Below are 25,985 nucleotides of genomic sequence, written 5' to 3' on the forward strand. Positions count from 1 at the left end.
AGATATGTATAAACGAGGTACACCGTCAACCAATCTAGTGACGAACACATCAATAGGGCGTGTCAGGATTATTTTCCTCATGAGAAACACACCACTCACCCCCTCACCTCCGTCAAAAGTTGCAGGTGATAATGTAAATGAAATAACTCAGTAAGAAAAATACAGCAAGATTGATTCATAGGAAACTTTGGCCTTTCTTCACAAAAAAACCCTGAAACATTACAAATATATCTCTAAGAACTAAACTACGGACCAACTCTGCCACCCTAGTGTATCCACATTTTTATTCGAGATCACTGGAAGTCCTGAGCAGCAACACCACATATTAGGCAATAATCTCAATATATTTGTCAAAGGTTCCAGTTTAGTGCAGAGCCTCAGGACAAGCGAGATTAAAGTTACGATGTACGAGATTAAGGTTACGATGTACGCCAGCATCGCCTCACCCTAAGATAAATGCTGTTCATTTCTTCGCATACCGGTAATTTGTTGAGAGTGTATAAGAGACGCTTACCTATAAACACCACAGCAAAATAATGTGGTTTACCATCATAATTGTAAAGCCTTTGTGCTTTATCAGGTATATTAAAATAAACAAAACGTATTCCTGTGTTAATAGAGAGAACACTACATTACATATTATTTCCCAGAATGTCAAGGAAACAAAGGGAAGACCAGTATTGTCAAAGGACCCTTGGGCGTTGTAAAGAAGGGCTTCATTCCGCGCTTCAGAGGCTTGTGCGAAAGTAAAAAACGTTCAACGTCGAGGGGAAGATGAGATAAAACGAACCGAGAAAAAACTCAAAACAGCAATTGGCACGGATAGGTAAGCATACTTGTTCTCACACACACACACACACACACACACACACACACACGCGCGCGCACACACACACACACATACAGGTAATCATCCTTGTAAACAGCGATTTGCTAACATTATGAGAGCAATTACATGAGTCAGGAAATAATTAAAACTACTGTTTATTGTCGGCAAGCTCACGATTGTCCAATGATGTGGCCATTACTGCATATCCAACCCGCCAGCCGCATTATGAGAGAGAGAGAGAGAGAGAGAGAGAGAGAGAGAGAGAGAGAGAGAGAGAGAGAGAGAGAGACTTCCTTGAGACTCATTGCTATGCTATTTTTTTCTTAAGAATTCCTCTCACAATACCGTATGTAGAATAGTATGCACAGAAAACGCTCCTTTACAAGGTAGACACTGAAAAATTATTGTCATCCAATAGGGAGATTAGAGAGTGACACTTTTGCTCCTGCGTTTGACACACACACACACACACACACACACACACACACACACACACACACACACACACACACGTCTTCCTTATAAGTCTTCCACACGCACGCTCCCATCAGTCTACATTTACCGGCAGTAGCAGGGTTTGCACATGGAGATGAGGCATATTTGTTCCAATCAAGAAAGTCTCGTGACACGAGGCAACGCGTGACTCCCGAGACTTGAGGTTCAAGAAAGGTTCCAAATATTAAAAAGAGGCTGAATGACTGCCTGGCACAAGCTTGTCTAGGTAAGAATGTCAGGCCTTGAGAGGAACAAGAGGTCTCCCAGGCCCTCCTAACAAGGCACCTTTGCTCCCCCAACCCTCAAGCCTTAAGACAAAGCGCCCCATGGACGGCTCCAGGGTGCCCTGAGGGAACAATACCATCATGAGGATCTCAAGAATACACTCTGAGGGCAGCGATATCTAGTGTTAAATGGAGACCAGCGCCTCAAGGGACAACACGTGCCGCTGTGGTCGTTCAGGAAGGAGAGACGGCCTGGCAGGAACATTCAGAGTCAGACAAACCGAGACAAATGGTTTCCACGTTAGCTATTTAGGGACAGCCTCCAAATCGCTTGGCTCGGCAGCCAGATGGCAGGTGGAATGGGTTAGGGCCTGCAGATTCACCATACCATCCACACACTCTCAAATCCGCACTGAGTATAAACCAGATATAGTTCAGGTACAGAAATCATATCTTTTGGCATCATGCGTCAGAATTTATGAATGACCTTCGTTTGGAATGAGTATAAAGAGTATACAGAGGAACAGCAACATAAATCTTGCCATTAACACTTACGCTTATTTCATGTACGTGTGTGTGTGTGTGTGTGTGCGTCGTGCGAGCGTGCGTGCCTGCGGGCGCGCTCGTAAAGTGAATAAGCTTCACTTTTTGTAGATAAATTGGTGCAGTTATTCTCACTGAATGTTCAGTAAGTTAAATGACCTGCACAGCCTATGCATGACGCCTACACTGCAGCAGGAAGCATCTCAATAATTTTAATCTTTTGTTTAACATGACAGCGGAGCGAGGCAGCTTAGATTCCATAACTTTAGAGGCACAAGTCGATGGGAACGCTGAACACAACCACTGTCTAATAAACAACACAGCGGAAGGAAACTATGTGTAGGAAACTGTAGATGGGAATAACATAAAGTCGGAGCTTAACAACAACGATGAATTGGGTTTCCTTTGGCTGCATTTCAGGATTACTTAATATCGCTATATCCATTAAGTGGTATATAAAAGGACCTAAAAAATAACCCCACTGAGGAACCCCCAAAAAGACTAAGCCGGGACGAGAAAAACGCAACTCACAGAACAGGAAACTCTGGGAAACAAAGGCGTTGCAGACTCGCAGGACAGCAGTGATTTCCATGCAAAGAGACGCCGAGCTGATGCTGCGTAGAAAGCTTTGTACATGCATTGTAGGATTCGCGCCCCCACCACCCACATCCAGCCTCCCCCATCCCCATAGAGCCCCACGGATTGGCCAGCTAATAGGGCGCCATCCTCTAATCTCCCCTCTAATACCTGTTGATTGTTCTCCCGACTCAGGAAAACGTTAAACCGCCGATGCGAGGTCTTGTGGGACTTACTGAAGGCGGAGGAACACGTGCGCCACCCTCCTGCTTTCAACACATTAATCAAAGGAGTGCGGCTCTTGGATAACCGGTGCGTGCTGGGTGCATAGATTCTTCTCCTAACGTTCTTTATTTTCACTCGTAACGGCTGAAAGTATGAATGTAAGTGTACTGATAAAGCGTTACACAATAGCTGGATATCTTTTTTTTAAGGCCGCCTCGATACAAACATTCCTACGCAGCTTTATGCTTTATGCTCCCTCTATTCTCCCCTTATGTTCCCTTTATGTTCCCGTTATCCCCCTTTATGTCCCCATTATGCTCCACTTGCATTACTCTAAGTGTAGATAGAACTGCTCACGTCTTTGGCATCACGAAAACCGCGAGTCAAGTTACCCCCCACCCCTGAATCTGAACATTTAATGAGAATTTTAAGCATGGCAGATTTTCAATTTATATCATTATCATCTTTTGAGGAATAATGCAATTAAATAGACCTGGCCTCATAATAACTCAACCAGCGATAAAGAATAGTGACAAGAACGTTGAAGGCCTAGTATGAGCGGCAGCACCCACTCACAGCCCTTTCTCGTCCTTGTACAAACCAAGGTAAAGTTGGGGCATACGCTATTGCTGCGCGTGGCCACGGTGCTCATCTCCATCACATTGGCCCTTTAGTCTGAGGTGACAAGAACCCATTACCTCGGGACACAGGGTCACTGTGACATACGGGTCACCACAGTTTACCTTCCCTATTTTTCCCCAGGTAACCAAACTAAGGAAAATATGAATAAGCGCTACTTATGTACCTTCATGACAAATACTTCCCCTTCTTACCTTATGGTAGTACCCATGCACAACACTTTCTCTTTCAAGTGTGACTATTAAAGTACATAAACACGTTAGGGGACATCTTTTGATACGGATTTTTTGTAGGAGAGAGTATCCCGTGTTGCTGGGCTGTACCCGTTTTCTTTGGTTGATCAGAGAAAGCCAACTTTCAAGGGTGGTCTTTATGCTGAACTTTATGAGGGCGAGGAACAAAATTCAATATATATCCACAACTTATCCCATTCCACAATGGCGTCGAAACTGTTTATTTCTGCTATTTTAATGTGTCTTATAACTAAAACTAGTCTGCTAACTATTCATTAGTTTCCCAAATTTCAATCCTTCTCACAAAAAAAATTAGTGGTTTTCACGAAAAGGATTTCAAAAATTATAGCAAACGCACAAAACATCATCAGAAATAAAATTTTCGTCCTGACAAAACGTAGAAATGAGAAAAATAAGATACCAAGCCCTCACAAGGCCATGAGGACGGCAGACTCCTCCCGCCACAGTTGAGTCGCTACTCACCCGCCGGCCGGCATGTGGAGAACAACACAGATTAATGCGTATCACACGTTTTTGTCGGGAACAAATAGACTTTAAAAAATTAACCAAACCTACTATTACCTCCTAAGGGAAGGGAGCTTTACCCCCACCTTGACCCACCCAGACCAATCAGCACCTCCTGGCTGAGGGAAGTTCCTCCGCCCCCTCCCCCCCCAGTCTAAAGCATATCAGCGAGGAATGGTTATAAACAAATGTGGTGAACAGTACGAGATATATCAGAACAGAATTATAGACTCCACAATGTTACTGGAAAGCTAAATAAATGTAAAAAATGCAATATAGTTAGTTAATAAAATGTAGCAGAAAGAAAACAAGAGACAATAAAAAAAAGTTGATTAATGAGGGAAATATTTTTAATCTCATAATTCCTTACGAGTTGAGGGAAAATATTGTGCTAAAGAGAGAGAGAGAGAGAGAGAGAGAGAGAGAGAGAGAGAGAGAGAGATGCTATATGAATAAGGTCAAAGGTAGGAAGGACACACACACACACACACACACACACACACACACACACACACACACACACACACACACACAAACAAAAAAACAAACAAACAAACAAGAACTAACAAACAAACAAACAGACAAACAAGCATAAAAATGAATAAATAAATAAACAAATAGAATAGAATAAAATAAACAAGACAAGGAAACATGACCGACAAGGGATGAGTAAAGGGAGAGATAAATGTCAGGGAAGCATAAAAGAAACACACACACACACACACACACACACACACACACACACACACACACACAGCAGAGTCAGATCCCTCGACTTTTTTGTGCAGTATCCCATTATGTCTGCCGTTTTCTGTAATCTGCTGGAATCAATCGCATCAACAACGGACTTCACAAGCATCACATTTGATTAAGAGAAACAACGTAATGAAGGAAGTATGTGGAGAAAAAGAAAGCAAAAAACGAAAAGGAAGTGGGCTGAGAGAAAGTAATCGTCAGGAGAAAGGAAGGAGGGGTGGAGGGGAGGACAGGAGGGATCAAAGAATAGGAAAACGGAAGGAGAACGAGCAGAAGGGAAAGACGGACAGACTAGAAAAGAGAGATTACTGAAGGATTACAGACGGTGAAAAGGGTGGAGAGGGAGAGAGAAAGAGCGATAGATAGATAGATGGACAGAAAGACACAGAGACAGACTGACACACAGAAAGAAGGACAAACAGACACACACACAAAAAGAAGGGCAAACAGACACACACACAAAAAAACAGACAAACATCCAGACACAAAAGAGAAAGAAGATAAACATAAAATATAAACAGGCTAATATGCAGAGGAAGAAAATCTGCGTAAAATATAAGAAAATCAACATAAACAACATAACAAACAACATATTAAACAACATAACAAAAAAATGAATAGAGGAAGCAGAAAAGGATGAAAATGGAGGACGAACGTGAATGTGAGGAAGAAAAGGAGGATGAAAAGCAGTAGAAGAATGAAGAGCAGGAGCAGGTGGAGGAGAAGGAGCAGGAGGCGAAGGCAAAGGAGAAAGAGGAGGAGGAGGAGGATTAGGAGGAGGAGGAGGAGAAGGAATAGACGACCGGTAAATGGGACTAACCTGGTGTTGGACAGGTAAGCGGTCCCTCATTAGCGGCTTCTCACCTGGGATGAGGCTGGTATCGCGCTCAATTAGCCGCCACCCGACGCAGCATCCACCTTTCTCTTACCTGGACAGAAAGAAGAAGGTTAAGAATTTTGGATAAACTTCGTAAATTTTAGTTCGCTGAGAACTCACATCCTACACCATGATGTTAAAATAGTGTAGAGAGCACGCTTTTAAAATTCTTTAGCATTAACACATTTTTCATTTATACAGACGTTGATGATTATGGGACAATCGGCTAAGAGATTGTATCCTACTTCAGAACATTGATACGAAAACCGTCTACGCTGTCCACAACCAGAATCCAAAAGTTAGTTCAATATCTTGTTTATTGTTCATAAGATGGGTCAAATATTTGGCGAGGGTCAGCTAAGCTCAGAAAACAAGTTTACGTGAAAATACTCTAAAACATAATGCTATTTACAGTTAGCAGCTTCCATGCTGTCTATAAAAATAATATTAGATTATTTTTCCTTTTGTCGTTCACAAAATCGGGCTATAATTTGTGGGGTGGTCGGGTAAGATTATACATCCTTACTCCAAGCATGAATAGTAAGGAAAACAGACCAAACCACACTGCTATTCACATTCATGATGGTTCATCCTCTATTATATTGATAATTTTAGTGTCCGAAATAATAAGTACAATAACAATAGCAGCCATTATAATAATAGTTATGATCATGATAATAATAATAATAATAATAATAATAATAATAATAATAATAATAATAATAATAATAATAATAATAATAATAATAATAATAATAATAATAATAATAATAATAATAATAATAATAATAATAATAATAATAATAATAATAATAATAATAATAATAATAATAATAATAATAATAATAATAATAATAATAATAATAATAATAATAATAATAATTATTATTATTATTATTATTATTATTATTGAAAACCAATAACATAAAAATAACGGAAATTAGATATTTCAAACTTTTATGTAAATATTTACTTATAACTTACTAAATTAAATAAAACGGGCATTCCATTCTTTATTGCCTTACTCCAACCGCTGAAAACAACTATTTTCAAAATCAACAAAACATGCCAAATGCATAGCCTACTCAGACAACGTAAAAATTACATTCTGAAGCATATCACGAACTAAACTGTCTTCTGTTAAATAATTCTCCATTTCTGATATCATTATAATCGTACTTTCCCGGCCTAACACACCAGCTCTCTTAACAACCTCAGCGGCCTCCTTCCTATTCACGGGCCAGGCAGCGGTCTGTGATAACGTCAGCGCCACAGACAAGTCACGGGAGGGAACGGAAAGGTGGGGACAGGGCGAAAACGGCTGCAACTGGGCCAGCAAGACGCAGGGACCAGCGGTGCCAGATTGTCGTAAACTCAGACCATTGTATATATTATTTTTAGGCCCTAATACTGTTGTAAGAGCACCAGTAACAATCTGCTATTGAAGTTAGTGTTATTAGTCTCAAGTTATGTGTTAAAAAACAGAAAGTACGATAAATGCTAAGTACGGCAAGCTGACACTTGGCACCACCGGCAGGGACGATGTCTGCCTGGAAACATTTTTAGTTCTGCTTGTGTCTGTCTCGTGTTTATGCTGATGCCGAGAAGCGAGTGTGAGTGTGCTTGATGATTCCTTTTGCTTGTGTGTAATGGAGCGAATGAGGGATGAGAGAAGGAAGAGGAGGAGGAGGAGGAAGAGGAGAGGAAGGAGGAGGAGGAGGAAGAAAGGGAAGAGGAAGTGGAAAGGAAGGAGGAGGAGGAGGAGAGGAGGCAATTTTTTTAGTTAAAAGGAAGATTAGTGTGATTTTGAGGATACTAAAAAGCAGAAATAGGGTAAAGAGAAAGATGATAAAAAAATAAGAAAAAATATAAGATGAAGATCAAGATGGATGACGATGACGATGATGCTGATGATAAAGACTTTAATACATAAAAAATGAAGCTATGAAAAGTTTAAAGAGCTTAGAGAGAGAGAGAGAGAGAGAGAGAGAGAGAGAGAGAGAGAGAGAGAGAGAGAGCAATAATCACGCAGGAATATTAATAAATGGTGTCTATAACGGTCAGGCACACACACACACACACACACACACACACACTTCTTTAGACACCAAATTAGCCTAGGAACCAGTATTTTTCGCGTCTATTTCTCTCTTTGCCTCCTCCAGATATTGATGATGGATGAGATAAAGCTTTGATTGGAAGTTGAGAAGGAGAGCGACGAAGAAGATTAGAAGGAAGACGAGGCAAAGGATAAGGAGTAAGATAAGGGTGAAGAAGAGAAGGATAAGGTGGAGGAGGAGGAGGAGGAGGAGGAGGAAAATAAGGAGGAGGACGAGGACGACGAGGAGGAAGAAGAGGAAAGGAGGAAAGAATGGAAAAGGAGGAGGAAGATGAAGAGGATTCAGAAGACGTACAGGAAGAAGAAGGGGAAGAAGAAAAGGAAAAGGAAGAGGAGGAGGAGGAGGAGGAGAAGGACGAGGAGGAGGAGGAGGAGAAAGAGAGGATATGCAAAAATCAGGAACGAGAATAAGGCAGAAGTGCTTAACTAGAAGTAGTATGCAACTAGTACTACCATAACTACCACTACCACTATTACTACTAATACTAATACTAATACTGCTACTACTACTACTATTACTATTACTATTTAATACTCGTCTTCCTCCTCCCCTTCCCCTACTACTACTACAAACACAACTGAGTGGTTAGCGTGCGGGCCTCGCATTCCCCGCTTGATGGACGACGCGGGTTCGAATCTACCGTTACCACCTGGGATGTTTCACCCATCAACCCGGATTCTAGAGGAAACCGTCCAAGTGAATCAAGAACGAGCTCCGGGGGGCAGCATAAGCCAATAAAAGATGGCACCACTATAAAACACTTGCCTGCGCCATGACGGGAAGGGGCCGACTACGATCCAGCCCCATCAAGAGAGCCTACAGGCGCCATAGGCTGACACGGGAAAAAAAAATCGTCATCATGACCACCATCACCATCACCACCACCCCTGCCATCACTGCCACCACCCTCACGGTCATTCACTTCATAATTCCAATGATATCTCAACATTCTCTTCGACATTCCACCATTTCTGTCTCTCTGACCTTCCCCGCTCCTTGTTTTTCTTTCCCTCTCCTGCACCTCCGCCTCCCCTGCCCCCCGCCCCTCTGCCCATCCCTTGAGGCTGCCCATGACATCCAATTAGAGGTTGTTTCCGGAGAGAGAGAGAGAGAGAGAGAGAGAGAGAGAGAGAGAGAGAGAGAGAGAGAGAGAGAGAGAGAGAGAGAGAGAGAATGGAGCTGTTACATGCCTCTGCCCTTTTCTCTCTTTCTTATCTCCTATTTATATATGCTTGTTTTATTCCGTGTAGCAAGAGAAGGAGACGCAGATAACAAAGCAGGAAAGAAAAAGAAAACACGTAAAAGATAACAGAGACAGCAAAAGGATCAGGAAGAATGGAGTTCAGAAAAGCATCACAGAAGTCAATAATGGACGCGATATTTCTGACTCGTGGAAAAGTTTACGATACTCTCTCTCTCTCTGGAGCCCAAGGGATCAAGAAATGGCGTGCATGGGACCTATGAACCACTGGCGCATAAAATAATGTCTCCGAAAGTTTCTTAACGTCAAATGTAGATGGCGTTAGATAGTGAATATATGACAGTGAGATACATTTACCAGAGAGGCAAACGGTGTAACTTTTCCCTTCCTGCAAAAACGTCACCTCAAGAGATTAGGGAAACGGACGAGAAGAAAATCAATCAATGTCGTGTGCCGCTCTCTACACTGTAACAAGGGTGTAGTATATAACAGCAGTAGTAGTAGTAGTAGTAGTAGTAGTAGTAGTAGTAATTATTCATATTGTTGTAGTATCCTCTCCACAAGTAAGAGTCACTTTTCCCTACCACCTCTCTCTCTCTCTCTCTCTCTCTCTCTCATTTAATAATTCAAAGTCATTTCTCAGCACCACATTCACCAAACGTCCCCCCAACACACACACACACACACACACACACACACACACACACACACACACACACACACACACACACACACACACACACACACACACACACACTTCATTACAGCCTCTTAGTCATCTTTATCAGGGAAGAGCAGAGCACGAAGAGAAGTGAGAGAACGAAGAGGAGGAGGAGGAGGAGAGGTACGTCAGGAGTGGAGGTGAAAGATTGTAAGAAAAGGTGGGCGGAGGTAAGGTGAAACACAGAAGGAGAAGGAGGAGGAGGAGAAGGAGAAGGAAGAGGAGGAAGAAGACGAGGAGGAGCAGCAGGAAGAGGAGGTGAAGGGGGAAGACGAGGAGCAGCAGGAGGTGAAGGAAGAGGAGGAGGAAAGATGAAGTGTTCTCCTGACAACCTAAATTATGACGAGTGAGAGGAGGATGAAGGGCTTGAAGGAGTGCGCCCGGAGGGAAATAAGGAGACTCATCCGCCCTTGAGAGAGAGAGAGAGAGAGAGAGAGAGAGAGAGAGAGAGAGAGAGAGAGAGAGAGAGAGAGAGAGAGAGAGAGAGAGAGAGAGAGAGAGAGAGAGAAAAGAAAGAAAGAAAGAAAGAAAGAAAGAAAGAAAGAAAGAAAGAAAGAAGGAAGGAAGGAAGGAAGGAAGGAAGGAAAGAAAGAAAGAAAGAAAGAAAGAAAAAGAATGAAGTAAAATTTAAAAAATATAGTCAAGAAAGAAAAAAAGAAGGGAAGGAAGTAAAAATGAAAAAAATATAGTCAAGAAAGAAAGAAAGGAAGGAAGAAGGAAAAAAGGGAAGGAAGTAAAAATGAAAAAAATAGTAACCAAAGAAAGAACGAAAGAAAGAATGAGAAGGAAAGAAAATGAGAGAAAAAAAGAGTAAATTTTTCTTTGTCTTGTTATCATTTCCATTTCAAGAGGGATTATTCCTAGGCTCCTTTTTCTATCCTTTTTGCGTCTACTTGCATAACCTGCCTACGTTGATTAGTATTTTATGTTCATTTATAGTCATGCACAGCACCTATTTGCATGATTATGTTTCTTTTCCTTTTGTGTTTCCCTAAATCGTTAGTTGACTTTGCTTGGGTTTGAGCATTACTGTGTGATCAAGTTTTACCGTCTGGAACACAAAGTAGAATTGGTTTTACGCACAGGTTGTGATGTTTCTCCTCCAAAACAAAACAGATGAGAGGGTTATATTATACCGCAACATTAACTGTAGCGCGGTTCTTCCATGTGAGTATTAGTTAGACTTTTTTGTTCAAATTACAAAAGAAAACTTTTTTTACCTACTTACAAAATGATTTTATACCTTTTTCTTACCTCGACTCTTAATTACGTCGTTTTTTTTTCATGAACGCACAGTCTTTTGATCTATTTTATTTCTGTACATTATTAATTTTGTTTCATTTACTGTTGCTCTTATTGTCGCTCATTTTACAGCTCTATTTCAAGCCCAATCCGTTGACATCAGCAGATCCAACACTATCAGTCATCTAGGCCCCGTTCTTTACGAGCTTTTTATGAGCCAGTTTTATGGCTTAATGGCCACAGGCAACATATAATTTTCTTTTTTCGGTAATGAAATGGCGCATACATGCCAATAAAAATAATTGGGAGGAAGTATGAGGATTTCAGCTGGGGCAAAAGTCTGTTTTTAACCTCTTATTGTATTGTTCTAGCTGGAAGTGAATAAAACATCTTAATACGCGAGAGCTTGGAATACGGACACTGGGTTCCTCTACAGATAAAGCCATTGTTGAACTCTACGTCGATTGTTTTTATTATTCTTTTGTCTCATTCGAGTCTTCATCTCCTCCAGGTAAACAGTGAACAATACCAGGGAAACCGTCGTTCTTTATTGTTCTATATCTAGACCTAACCGGGGCGCATAGGCTTATTCCATGGCCAAAGTTTCATATACTTCAATCTTTTCTTAATAACTGTGGCACTATTATATTTTTTTAATCGAAGTTTACGTAATTGCTGTTGATTAACTACTAAATTACCGTCTTCTTTCTGAATCTGAACGTGCAGTGATTCTTTTGTTTCAAGAGTTACAAACAGGTTTCAGATTTTACACTTCAAGTCCCCTGATCTGCTTTGCATACACCGCTCAATCCCATGACATTTTCTTCAATATTCAATCGAAAAACATATAAACATTCTCGTCGCAGATACTTAAAATATTTATGTTTTGGTAAAAATATTTATACAAATTAATTTCATCTTCATTGTCGATGATTATAAAAATTGTAGTAAAAATAGAAGCATAATACTCTACAAACTTATTGATTTTATTTACATTTTCACACTTCAAGCTGTCTCTTTGGATTAAACATCTTAAAACTACTATCACCGTCACCATTACAACATGACACGAAAAAGCTCTGATCATCAATATGCAAATAATCATGCACATGTGCGTATCAGCGAACACTGTACACGCAGGATTCAGCGATACCAATTCAGAAATGTTCCCAAACTCGGTGTGGGGGCAAGCCATATAGTTTTAGAAAACGGGAGGAGTTTCGGAAAGTTGAGATAAACGTTTTTCCGTCAAATACAAAATTACTGTATGTTGAACTTGGCGAGCCGCGAGGATAAGTTACACCAAATGTTTAGATCCAGAACTTTTCACAATTATTTTACCCTTGGTCGGCTTCACACGGGAGTTGCTGTGTACTTTAATTTATTTTTACCGTTTCGACGACATAAGCAAGTTGACAAAGTGTACCCAACTTGGCTCAAAATATGATAAGATTACACACAAGCTACTTACTGTAAACGGTGCAGGATTATTATTTCAAAACACACTTAGAAAAAATATTCCCAAGAGCATATGTAACTATCGCGTGCTTAGTGTAAGAAATATGACATCATTTTTTTTCTCATCTCGGTGAGGTCAAACTTTTATTGAGTTATTGCCTGTGACGTGACAGATGACGCGGCGTGGCTATGAGTGATGACGTCTTGTGGGGGACGACTCAGTTTTCAGGGACAAAGAAAAATTGCTTTACACACTGACTGCCATGTTTCATCCTAAAAATAATCATGTCACAGAGGGTAGACATGTTTTCGTGGCAAGCGGCGTGTGATGAAAAAGAAAAAAAAAGAAAACAACCTAAACGATCGCCATTTCTAGCTACGGATGAGTCACTCTGAGAGAGAGAGAGAGAGAGAGAGAGTTAAAAATATTAGGTATGTCGAGTAGAAAAGTTTAAAGTTCAAGTAAATGAGAGAAAAGTACTGGCTGAGAGGATCCAAGAATTATCCCCCTTCTCTCTCTCTCTCTCTCTCTCTCTCTCTCTCTCTCTCTCTCTCTCTCTCTCTCTCTCTCTCTCTTCACAAAACTTGCAAAAACACACGACAACTTCTCGTGTTAATCTTAATATGTACATGAAACCTGAACACACACACACACACACACACACACACACACACACACACACACACACACACATATATATAGATGGATCTTATGACAAAATTTGTTGGATGTTGAGTTTATAGTTTTGATTTCAATGACGCAGTTTGTGGCCCTTGAAGTTAATGAGATGGCTTTCGTATTTACATTCTTTTATTAAACCTATTCATTCCTCGAGACCTTAGTACACACTCCTGTATATCCAGAGTAATAGAGATCTCTGTGTAGTGCTTCGTGGAAAGTCAATTATTGGCAGCTGAATTAATCTGCGTCGAGTGGAAGTAATTGAAGTGAGCCGTTTAGGAGGCTGAGGAGGACTTAACCAGCTGCTGCCAATCACACACACCAAAGCCTTTTATGAGATATTAAAGTTTATCGATATGTCACGGTAACCTGTGTGTTCGGCGATTTGTTGTTAAAGAAGGGTGACACGACGAAAATAGCTACGCACGCGCGCACACACACACACACACACACACACACACACACACACACACACACACACACACACACAAAAAATAATAAATAAATAAATAAATAAAAATAATAAATAAATAAATAAATAAATAAATAAAATAAATATTAAGTCATGCTGCTTCGATCACTCACCGCCTCTACTCCCGAAGGATCCCTCGAGCAATCTCCCGCGCAACTGTCCTCTCCTCCCCAATCCCTCCTAGAAGGATCGATCGATTTGCTCAAACTATGCGTTACGTGGGCGTCCCCTTCGTCTCCTCCACTCAGGGTTGTCTTGTATTTAAACAACCTTATGAGCAGGATCAAGGTCCGGGAGGCGCGCCACGTGTCCATATAGCCGGAGTTGGCGTTCACGGACTTAGATGGAATGTCGGTATCAGGTAAATTTCGTATCACAGATGTTTAGAATGAGCCGAGGAAGTTTGCAGTTTTTTTTTGTTGTTGTTGTTGTTTTGTTTTTTTTTGTTTAACCTAGAACTGCCAAGGCTCACTATGAAGAATACCGTAATAATGGGATGAAAGAAAGCATAGCAGTAGTTGTAATAAAAGTAGTAGTAGTAATAGTAGAAGTAGTAGTAGTAGTAGTAGTAGTAGTAGTAGTAGTAGTAGTAGTAGTAGTAGTTCAAGGGCATAAAAAAAAGGAAACAAATATGAAAAAAAAGCCCGCTACTCACTGCTCCCAGAAAGAGTTAGAGGAGTGGGAGTTAGAGTGGGAAAGAGAGAGCAAGAGAGTTCCCTTAAGCATGCGTAGTAAGTAAACAGGTGGGGCCGGAAAAGCCGTACCTTGATATAACGGAGGTATTCAAGGCAGCGATGAAAAGAAAACGTAAACACACTATTATCCCGCACCACCGAGATAATTCTGTGTCGAGTCCAGAGTATAAGCAGGCCAGGCGTCGGCCCCATGAAAGCATCACGGCTCTGAAAGGCTTTACACACCGTCAACAATCCAACCAGAATAAACTGACTAATGTACAAGTATCATCCGCCGGCTCATTCCTTCGTCCCGTACCCATCCCGCAGGCAATGAAAGCCGCACCATTAGAGCCATGATAGTATAACCTAGAACTGCCAAGGCTCACTATTAAGGATACCGTAATAATGGGATGAAATACACAAAGAAAGAATAGCAGTAGTTGAAATAGTAGTAGTAGTAGTAGTAGTAGTAGTAGTAGTAGTAGTAGTAGTCGTTTTTTCTTGTTTCTTTTATCTTCTGCCTTTTTTCTTTTCGCTAAACATATGACTATTGTACTTGTGTTTCATTCGTTTTATTAGCTTCATTTTTTCCCTTTTCTTGTTACCTGTCTTTTAAATGCAGAGATACATGCTTATATATGGAAGGAATTATACTCAGGAACATCAACAACAAAAACAACAACAACACAGCAACGACACACACGGTCTGCATATTTTGCATATTTTGCTGCATGAATATTTTGTTTTTCCTCTCTTCGTTATTCTTAATTTCTCTCCCCATTTCATTAAAAAAAATATAAACACTTTTGCTTTGTTTTTATTAGAATAAGAATAGCAACGCGGCGGAGCGGTGGGCGGCTGTTCCTTTTGTTTCCAGCTTCGTGTGTTGATGAATTTTCTTTTTTTATGAGGCAAATTTCAGACTGCTTCATAACTTTTTTTTTTCATATTTTAGCAAAAGAAAAAGACAAATATCCAAGAAGCATTTATAAATGTCGTAAAGTCCCTTGTTCTTGATCCATACTTCTGCTCCATTTACTTATATTCCAACTCTAGCATTACCTGCTTCAGTACCTGTTCATTCTCTAACCTTCGTCTTTAAGTTCCATTTATATGTGTTCTTGATCTCGCTTATCCATCTACCCGTATTACAACTCTAACACCGGAATACACAGTTTATTACAGTGGTAGTTTTAGTAGTATTAGTGATCATAGTAGTAGAAGTAGCAGTAACGATGGCAACAGTAACAGTGTATGGTGGTTGTGGTGGTTGTGAACGCTAACTCACTCCTCCCGGCACACTCAGGAGCGGCCGCTGCTTCACTCCACTTCACACCAGCCCACACACCTCAGACCCACCCCCCGTGCACATTTCTCTTCATATCCACGTATCAAAACAGAAAAAAGTACAAAGTAATGTTCGATTCTTCCTCTTTATATCTGAGATTCTGTAGACAACAAACAATACAGATCTAATGATTGAAAAAAGCTTTAGAACCCGTACTTAACTCCATTACAAGTTGTATTTAGGGAAGCTAACTTGGTGCTTGTGGAAAGTAATCCCGCATCCTTAAACGTTTTCTGCTCTCACAACACATACTTCCAAGAGCCATAAAGGAGATTAGTCGGGTTCTCACGAGTTTAGTTTCCACATTCATGGTGCAAGCGCCTTGTCAAACTATCACTAGCCTCATAATATTACCCATGGAAATACTCACATCCTCTACGAAAGCCTGATCAAATATGGATGTGCAAGCCAGGCAAAGTATGCAAATATGAACTTACGGAACATCAGTCACCAAGGTTGCATAGTTCACCATTACCAGCAAGTTGTACATTTCCGTGTTAGATTTGTAAAACAAGTAGGTGGACATGCAAGCTGATGAAGAAAACATATAAGTAGAACTGAAAGACGAAGGTAAGAGACGATAGATATGAAGTAAAAGGCTTTTGGAAATTACTTTTGAAATTGGTGATGACAGAGTTGGAATTCAAGTAAATGGAACTGCAAAGGATCAAGACTAGGAGACGTTACCCTATATATAAAAGCTCTCTCATTTTACTTTGTTTTTTTTCTGTGGTAGGATAGGACAAAAATTAAAATTGAGATACAGTCGAAAACTTCCCTCAAAAAATGACAGAAAAATCCTCAATACACGGAGCAAAAAACGAGGGTACAGCCGCCCACCACTCCGTCGCGTTTTTATTTCCCTTCTAATTAAAAACAAAGGAAAAGTGTTTATATATTTTAATGAAACGGGGAAAGAAAGAGAAGAAAAACGAAGAGAAGAAGAAAAAATAAGCTTAAAATAATGTGTGTGTGTGTGTGTGTGTGTGTGTGTGTGTGTGTGTGTGTGTGTGTGTGTGTGTGTGTGTGTGTGTGTGTGTGAAAGAGAAGAAAAACGAAGAGAAGAAGAAAAAAATAAGCTTAAAATAATGTGTTTGGCAGTGTGTGTGTGTGTGTGTGTGTGTGTGTGTGTGTGTGTGTGTGTGTGTGTGTGTGTGTGTGTGTGTGTGTGTGTTGCTTTTAATTTATGTTTATATGTATCTATTCATTAAAATAAAAAGTGAATAGAACACGAAGAAAATCTAGATAATAACAAGAAGGAAAAAACGAGGCATATGTGCATTTACTTAGACAAGAAAACAAATAAAAAAAAAAAAACGACGAGCAAAAGCGAAGAAAAAACGACAAAGCGAAGAAAGAGCAAAGTTAAGAGTACATATTTACGTTATAAAAGTGAAGCAAAAATGAGTAAAAAAAAAATAAAAAAAGCGAAGCCTCTCCTCATCTCCTCTCCTCGTCTCTTCTCGTCCCCTCTCCTCATCTCCTCTCCTCGTCTCTTCTCGTCCCCTCTCCTCATCTCCTCTCCTCGTCTCTTCTCGTCCCCTCTCCTCATCTCCTCTCCTCGTCTCTTCTCGTCCCCTCTCCTCGTCTCCTCTCCTCGTCTCTTCTCGTCCCCTCTCCTCATCTCCTCTCCTCGTCTCTTCTCGTCCCCTCTCCTCGTCTCCTCTCCTCGTCTCTTCTCGTCCCCTCTCCTCGTCTCCTCTCCTCGTCTCTTCTCGTCCCCCCTCCTCGTCTCCTCTCCTCGTCCCCTCTCCTCGGGCTCCGTCAAAATACTAAGGGAATTACGCTTAGGGAGGAAATCACGTTAGTCTGCCGGGAACAAGCAATTTCACCATCAGCAGCCTATAATATGGACTCGGACATACAGACACACTCTCTCTCTCTCTCTCTCTCTCTCTCTCTCTCTCACACACACACACACACACACACCGTGGCGCAACTGGTTAGAGCGGTGCGTTGCCAGGCTTCACGGATTCTTTCCGTTGACTAGGAGTGGTTACCGTCCCCCCTTGAGCAAAAGGGGTGGGAGTGGTGTGTGTGGTAGTACCCTAGATCGATGAAGAGCAAGGGGATGGAGTGTGTGGTGTGTGAGGTCTAGGCAGTACCAGAGATCGACGATAAGAGCACTTGCTCATGTCGGGAGGTACCTGCTGGCGATTACGAGTCCAACACGTGATCAGGTCGTGGTGAATTACACACACACACACACACACACACACACACACACACACACACACACACACACACACACAAACACATCAATGCACACTACTTTTTTTTCTCCTCTCTCCCTTTCCCTGGGCTATGAAAAGAAGGTCACGTCTATACGAAGGCCGAAATAAAGAGGGAGAGGGACAAATAAGTGCTCGGGTACTGAAGGAAAAATAATCAGAAAAGTGAGTCACCAAATCCACCTCGACTTAAGCTGAGAAAAAAACAACAGAACAATGAAAAGCGCAAACAACTCGACGGGACCACTTGCTCTCACTCTCTCAGGGGAAAAAAGAGAGAAAATAATTGTGAAAAAAATAAGAGCCGGACTTTTCCTACTCTTAGTGTCCTCCTAATTAGGTCACGTTTTTTTGTATAATGTAAATAGCAGGCGTGAATGGAGAGAGGGAGTGAGGGAGGGTGAGAGGGAGGGAGTGAGGGGAGAGATAGATAGAGAGAGAGAGAGAGAGAGAGAGAGAGAGAGAGAGAGAGAGAGAGAGAGAGAGAGAGAGAGAGAGAGAGAGAGAGAGAGAGAGAGAGAGAGAGAGAGAGATAAAAAGAAGGAAGAAAAAATAGAGTAAAAATCAAGATAGAGAAACATTCAGACCGACAAAGAGAGGTAGACATACATAGACAAACGGATAGACAGACATGCAGACAGGGGTAGAAGTAGACAGACAAGGACAGAGACATAGAGACAGGCAAACATAAGGACAGACACACTTGCAAATTCCCAAACCCACTTCGCAACGCAAATGGCATCCGGAGCACCGTGGAATAACTCAATTACGTCCCATCAACCCCAGAGCGTACCTTGTCCTACCTGGCGTACCTTGAGTGTGTAGGAGCCTCGTATCAAGTTATAATAAGGTTAAACTTCTCCACTCGCTCTACTTTCAAACTAACGTAACATGTGATAACTCAACCCTAATTAAGTTTGTGAGGTTTTCCATCAAGTTCCAGTAAGATTTAGGGCTCGCATGGATTTAGCTTCGGTTTAGTATTTTGGATCTTAAACCCTTAAAAACAGACCTAGTGAATGAAATTTCAATATGTTGTAGCTTAGACATAGAGCTTTCAGAAAGATATAGCATTCCAAAATCAAGATGAACAGACAAAGCATCCTAACTCGGGTCACCTTCCATGACGTCAATAATGATAAACAAGGCGACAATAATGAACGCGACTAACGGTGAGAACGCCGCAGTTGAGCTGAACAAAGAGTCGAACAAGCAACAACAAGAAGAGAAAAAAGCCTCCAGTTTCTTCTAAATCAGTATATTTTGCCCAAGATTTCCCGCAAATATACGCATTTTTTACTTTTCTTTTCATAACCGACGCTTTTATTTTTATCATTTCAAGTTTATTTCTTGTCAGGTGGAAATTATCGTATTGTTGTTACTAAATCCCGAGTTCAAAGAGTTGGAAATGGAAGATACATTACCCTAAAACACCAAAAAGTTTCCTTAATAATTATCCAATTGCCGTACTTTAAGGCGTGATTTACTCAAAAGTGGAAGCCTTGGAATTATTGCGCCGTGTGGCTCAATTGGTGCTGTGTCTGCCCACAACGGACAAAACAAACCTGTATGAATTCTTTACTGGACTTAAAGTTAGCGGAGGAGGAACAACATTAAGCGGAAGCTAATTGGTCCACTAACTGTTTCCAAAGTTATCGAAAACGCTAATTAGCTAACGAAAAAAATAAGTTTCGATAATTAGTGGTTAGCGGATTGGCGGAGCCGTGCCACCACGGCATAAGTGGAATAAATGGATGACATTTAGAGCTGAGCATCTTGAGTAAATTATGATCTCATATTGTTTACTAACTCATGTCAAATACTTGCATCCTTTACTAACGTCTCCGCGGTGCAGTGGTTAGCGTCCCTGACTACGAGTCTGCGGGCCTAGGTTCGAATCCCGGACTGGGCAGTCGGCGTGCAGTCAACCCAGCTGTTCATCATACTTTTCGGGATGTTTGATAAATGGGTACCTGGGGAAACCTGAGAAAGGTAAACTGTACTAACCCTAATGTTAGACTGGCTCAGTATCGTGTTGAGGGTTCCCTCCCACCACAGGCTCAAGAGGCCAACGGAACGGAGAGGAGCACTGCCGCGCCACAAGCAGCTATGGCGTTTGCTCCCAACTTTACCTTTACCTCACGTCTCCCTTGTAAATAGTCCTCCTCGGGAACCGCAGCCATCCGAGTAAACGAAATGAAAAAAAAAAGTTGTGCTTAAAACCAAGCGATAATGGTTGAATTACTTACTAACGTCTAAGACAAACGCTTCAGTTTTCGCTTAATGAAAATCTTAGCCTTCGAAACCAAAAATAGTAAACGAAACTGAAAATATAATAGTGTAGACAACCCTCAAGAAAGATCATATCAAGTCCCAATAAGGTTCAGACAGTTGCTAAAATCCACGACCAATGCCTCATTTTTCTGATATAACTAAACTCCACTCTGATGATGATGATTATTAGGGCGTTGTATCTTGGCGCCGCAACTGCAGGGTCATATGGCATTCCACCCTGAAGAACGGGACCTCATACGAGTAGACGAAATGAAGGAAGAGGTGAAACGTTTAATCTGGAAACCTTTCTTTAATGGCACTTTTACATCATGGTTAGCCCAGCGCACCCTCCAGCCCAGCAAACTGAGATCGGATTCAGGACCAGGGTTTCGCTTTGAATAGCGTCTAATAGAACTGGCATCCTATTTAGGACTTTACATTTTCAACGGCCCTCTTCTTCACATTTTATATCTTTCTACTTGTTGGTTAACCTTGTTTAGTCTTGTTACCTTCGTTTCTTTTCTCGCATTTTCCAATAACTATAAATGTACTTTTTGATGCTCCTAGTCTCGTGTTTTCGTTGATTCAAAGAGTAAGTTGTTCTTCTGGAATATGTTGTTGTTTTGATCCACTCTTATCTCCTTTTGCACTTTTATCTTTCAGTCTTCCTTTACAACTATCGTGCAGTAACTGTGGACCCTCAAGAGCGTACTCGCCCTATGGAGGCTTTGTCGTCCCCCCGCAGGGCTCGCGAACAACAACGTGCCTTCCTTTGTCATCGAGCTTCACCTTCACAGCGGCGGCAACATTAATATCCCCATCGTCTCCAGGCATGTTTTCTGCGGAGCGTTGGAGAAATGCGTCGGAGGATGAAAGCCTGATTCCTTTCTTCCACGCGCCGCAAGAATGATGTCAAAAATCGGTGATACTGAGGTTCTTCGCTTCGCTGTTCTTGGGGGATGCGTGGCGTCAAAGGGTCATTCACCTTGTCCTGGGTATACAGCCACGTAACCCACTGCTGGTTAAGGGAGCAGGTAAGTTAGTGTGCGACTCAGGGTAATGGAAGCGGACAGTGCACTTAAGGTGTTGTGTCGAGGCGTTAGAGTTAATCATCTTCTTCGAACATGTGGGTCCAAAGGAGATGAAAGGTCCGTCTCTGGGTAACGGAAACATTCGCCTACCAGGAGTTAGTGTTTCGTCTTTAATGAATGATACACGCAATGGCGATCACCTGTTAGGCTTTTAGTAATGTTTAAGCTCATAAATGTTCTTGGGTGTCCTTTGCGAGTGCTGAGGAGTGCTGTTTTTACATAATCTTAGCTTTTCATATGTTCACTACCTGGGCATCTGCAATGAGTATGACAAAGTAAAAAATCGAAAGGGTTCTGTTGCTTTATCATCTGGGCAGCGGCAGTGATTATTAAAAGGTGAATGAAGACTTCTGTGCAAGAATAAAACGCACAAGCTACTCCAACGATACGATATTATCAGCCAATGTAGACGTGCCTGTACTAACGCAGTGCACAGAGGGGGTATAAAAGGGCCTCACTTGATATTGAATTATTATTATATATTAATGTACGTATGCCTTTTTGTAGTACCGAAAGGTCAGTTAATTAAGTAATTCAAAAGTTTATCTCTATTCTACCTTATGAGTTATGACGAAAAAAATGCTGTTGCAATCGTTTATGAAAGCGAGTTTTGTCATTTACTAGCAAAAATAGATGATTTTGATAGTTTAATCTCTCCCAAACGAAAACGGTCTCAGCGTATTACCTATTGTAAACAACTTTGTGTACAAACGCCAACACAACATATGGTATTAGTTCCTAGGATGATGTGTGTGTGTGTGTGTGTGTGTGTGTGTGTGTGTGTGTGTGTGTGTGTGTACGCGCAGACTAACCAGTGTAGGAAAAAAACCCAGCCTGTGTCTCCGTGCAAGATATGGATTAGCAGACACAGAAGTGATACACTGCATCACCCACTAACACACAAAAACAGGAGCGAATCCCTACAAGTGCGTTAGATTAATAAAGAAAAAATATTGTGCAGCCAAACAGAAGGAAATAAAAGATAAAAAAGATATATAACCAAAACACATGAACACCAAAGAGATATTCATTAAGTATTTCAGTCTATCTTACCTTTTTTTATTACCCCTTATATTCTCATTAGTATACTGTCAAATGCAATAACTATGACCTTCGTTGCTCACACGCCATTATAAACATTCCCAATCAACCAATCAATCAATCAAGCGAGCAAGGAAACAAGCGATACCTGGTCAACACAAATGGTCCCCGAAATATCGTATGCCACTCCCTACCTGCCTGCACTTGCCACTTTTTCATCTCTGTTCCTCTTTCACGGCACACTCACCTCTGTCGGATTCAAAAAGTGTAGAGCGTTCATTAAACCTGTAGTGTGTGACCTCGCTCTCAACACGCGGTGACAAAAAGCGACGAAAACTGCCCGAGTGTGTGTCTGAGTGTGTGTATGTCTGAGAGAGAGAGAGAGAGAGAGAGAGAGAGAGAGAGAGAGAGAGAGAGAGAGAGAGAGAGAGAGAGAGAGAGAGAGAGAGAGAGAGAGAGAGAGAGAGAGAGAGAGAGAGAGAGAGAGAGAGAGAGAGAGAGAGAGAGAGAGAGAGAGAGAGAGAGAGAGAGAGAGAGAGAGAGAGAGAGAGAGAGAGCAGAGTAAACGAGCACCTCTCCTTCATTATAGTTATAAAGCATGTTGACTCTTTTTAAGTGAAGCGGCCAAAGGGTACGTGCCCTAAGGAAAGTGAATGCAGTAGGTAAACATTTACATCAGACAAATATTAAAGCGAGGTATATAGACTGTTTCCTTTCTTATATGATAATAAAAGACATGTTAAGATTTCTTTATTATACACATACCCAAGAGTCCTCCTTTCTGGGTTAGCTGCTGCATTTGAGAGCACTTCAAACAACGTCACTAAGCCTGACTCTGTTCTCTACGACCTTCTCTGTGAATACTTCTAAGTTATCCCTTTTTGTTTCTTGGGAATAGACAAATAAACGATTAGGCCAAGAAAAAAATATCTGGAAGTATATGGAACTCAACAGAAGTGATAAACAGACTCAGACAAGCTGACAGACAGACTGACAACCTGACGGACAGACAGCGAGACCAGACAAACCGAAAGATGGATATAGATTGGCAGAAGAAAGATATTATATACAAAACAAGAGAGGGGTCAAAAGCAGCAGAACAATATACAAAAATAATGATTGAGTTGAGTTCTCAGACTGAAAAAAAGATAATACACATTAAACGAGAAAATCTTGGAAAATACAAAAAAAAACAGCTGAAGTATATAACTTTTTTTTTTAATGCAAGGAATAAATATCAAGTGGAATGTATCAACGTATTTTAGAGAAACTGTATTAACACAGTGAAAAACATCCCAAATGAACACCACTGAGTGCCAGGATTCGAACCCGGGCCTTCTGACTACAAGTCAGGGCAGTATATCGACCGGACCATCGGTGGTCTGGTCGGTATGCTGCCCTGACTTCAAGTCAGAAGGCCCGGGTTCGAATCCTGGTACTCAGTGGTGTTCATTTGGGATATCAACATATTATTTTAATTCATATAAAACAAATGATAATAAAAACAATTAACTTTGATAGCAAAACATTTTACTATATAGCAAGGTGTGTGTGTGTGTGTGTTGGTTTGTTTGTTTATTTTTAATTATCTATTTATATATTTGTTTGTGTAGGGGGGTTACTGAGCTAGTGTTCAGTATGACAAAGCCTGGGATAAACATAGAAAACAAAGGAGGAAAGCGTATGAGAAAACAAAATGCAAAAATATGAGAAAAAAAAATGCAAAAACTTTTACAACGGCTGATTAAAACATCTTTTACTACCCAATTAAATCCTTAATGATGGAAGTGCCGTGGGAGAGAGAGAGAGAGAGAGAGAGAGAGAGAGAGAGAGAGAGAGAGAGAGAGAGAGAGAGAGAGAGAGAGAGAGAGAGAGAGAGAGAGAGAGAGAGAGAGAGAGAGAGAGAGAGAGAGAGAGAGAGAGAGAGAGAGAGAGAGAGAGAGAGAGAGAGAGAGAGAGAGAGAGAGAGAGAGAGAGAGAGAGAGAGAGAGATTTTTTTTTTAAATATATTTATTCACCCAAAAGAAAGGAATACAATAACAGAAAAACGTTCCTTAATCAATTCATTACAACTGATCGCTATATACCTAACACGATAAACAGGTTAGAAGTAAAAGAACGAAATAGGGAAGAATTGTGTTTGTCAGAGTCGCAGAACGGCCCTACTTGGTATGGAAGAGGCGGGCTGGACCTTAGTGCTCATCCCCGTCTTAAGGTTGTGTGGAAGGCACACTAGAAGAGATTGATACTAGAGAAATGGAGAGATGGTGTTCCATCATGGCGCCGCAAGTACCAAGGTAATTGGCGACGAAGGGAACCTGGGGTCGGTAAAGGGTTTCTAATGTAATCACGCGTGTGTATATAACGGGTGTATCCTGTGGGTGTGGACGGCTGAGTGGCAGGTAGTTGACTATTAGAGGCTTTCTCCCTTCAAAGACTTCATGGAGGCATGTGGTAAAAGGCTGGTTACTGGCGATGGTGGGTGCGGAGATCAGTCTTCTGAGGAGGGTGAGTCTCTGGTGTGGTAGCGCTTTGGTGTTATCGTCGTTTGTCTATGTTATCTTCTTGCTCGCTTAACTGACTCTTGGTCATCCTCTCTTAGTCGTTTCGGTGAAACTTTCTCAGTTGCGCTAGACATATCGAAAGCTTTCGATTGGGTCTGGCACAAGTCTTTGCTATAAACTGCCCTCTTTCGGATTCTATCCTTCTCTCTGTTCCTTTATCTCCAGTTTCCTCTCCAGCCGTCCTATCTCTGCTGTGGTAGACGGTCACTGTTCTTCCCCTAAACCTATCAACAGTGGTGTTCCACAGGGCTCTGTCCTATCACCCACTCTCTTCCTGTTATTCATCAATGATCTTCTTTCTATAACAAACTGTCCTATCCACTCATACGCTGACGACTCTACTCTGCATTATTCAACTTCTTTCAACAGAAGACCCTCTCAACAGGAATTACAAGACTCCAGACTGGAAGCTGCAGAACGCTTAACCTCAGACCTTGCTATCATTTCCGATTGGGGTAAAAGGAACCTTGTGTCCTTCAATGCCTCAAAAAAACCCAACTCGACACAATCTTCCAAACACCTATCCCCTATTCTTCAACAACACTCAACTGTCATCTTCTTCAACACTAAACATCCTCGGTCTAGCCTTGACTCAAAATCTTAACTGGAAACTTCACATCTCTTCTCTCCTAAATCAGCTTCATCGAGGTTGGGCGTTCTGTATCGTCGCCGCCAGTTCTTCTCCCCTCACAGTTGCTATCCATACACAGGGGTCTTGTCCGCCCTCGTATGGGGTATGCATCTCATCTGTGTGGGGGCTCCACTCACACAGCTCTCTTGAACAGCGTGGAATCTAAGGCTCTTCGTCTCATCAGCTCTCCTCCTCTTACTGATAGTCTTTTACCTTCTAAATTCCGCAGCCATGTTGCCTCTCTTTTTATCTTCTATCGATATTTTCACACTGACTGCTCTTCTGAACTTGCTAAGTGCATACCTACCCC

At 41.4% G+C, this 25,985-nt stretch overlaps 1 protein-coding gene across 1 annotated transcript in view; it reads left to right on the forward strand.

Moving 5' to 3' along the window:
* LOC127009754 (gonadotropin-releasing hormone receptor-like) overlaps positions 1 to 21,221 on the forward strand; it is a 140,674-nt gene extending 119,453 nt beyond the window's left edge. The window contains exon 6 of the mRNA XM_050883135.1: positions 21,094 to 21,221. Within this exon, the coding sequence (XP_050739092.1) occupies positions 21,094 to 21,221 (128 nt within the window). The remainder of the gene's footprint in view (positions 1 to 21,093) is intronic.
* The last annotated feature ends 4,764 nt before the right edge of the window (positions 21,222 to 25,985 follow it).

This window comes from Eriocheir sinensis, chromosome 41 (genome assembly GCF_024679095.1).
Source record: "Eriocheir sinensis breed Jianghai 21 chromosome 41, ASM2467909v1, whole genome shotgun sequence".
NCBI classification, from domain to species: Eukaryota; Metazoa; Arthropoda; class Malacostraca; order Decapoda; family Varunidae; genus Eriocheir; species Eriocheir sinensis.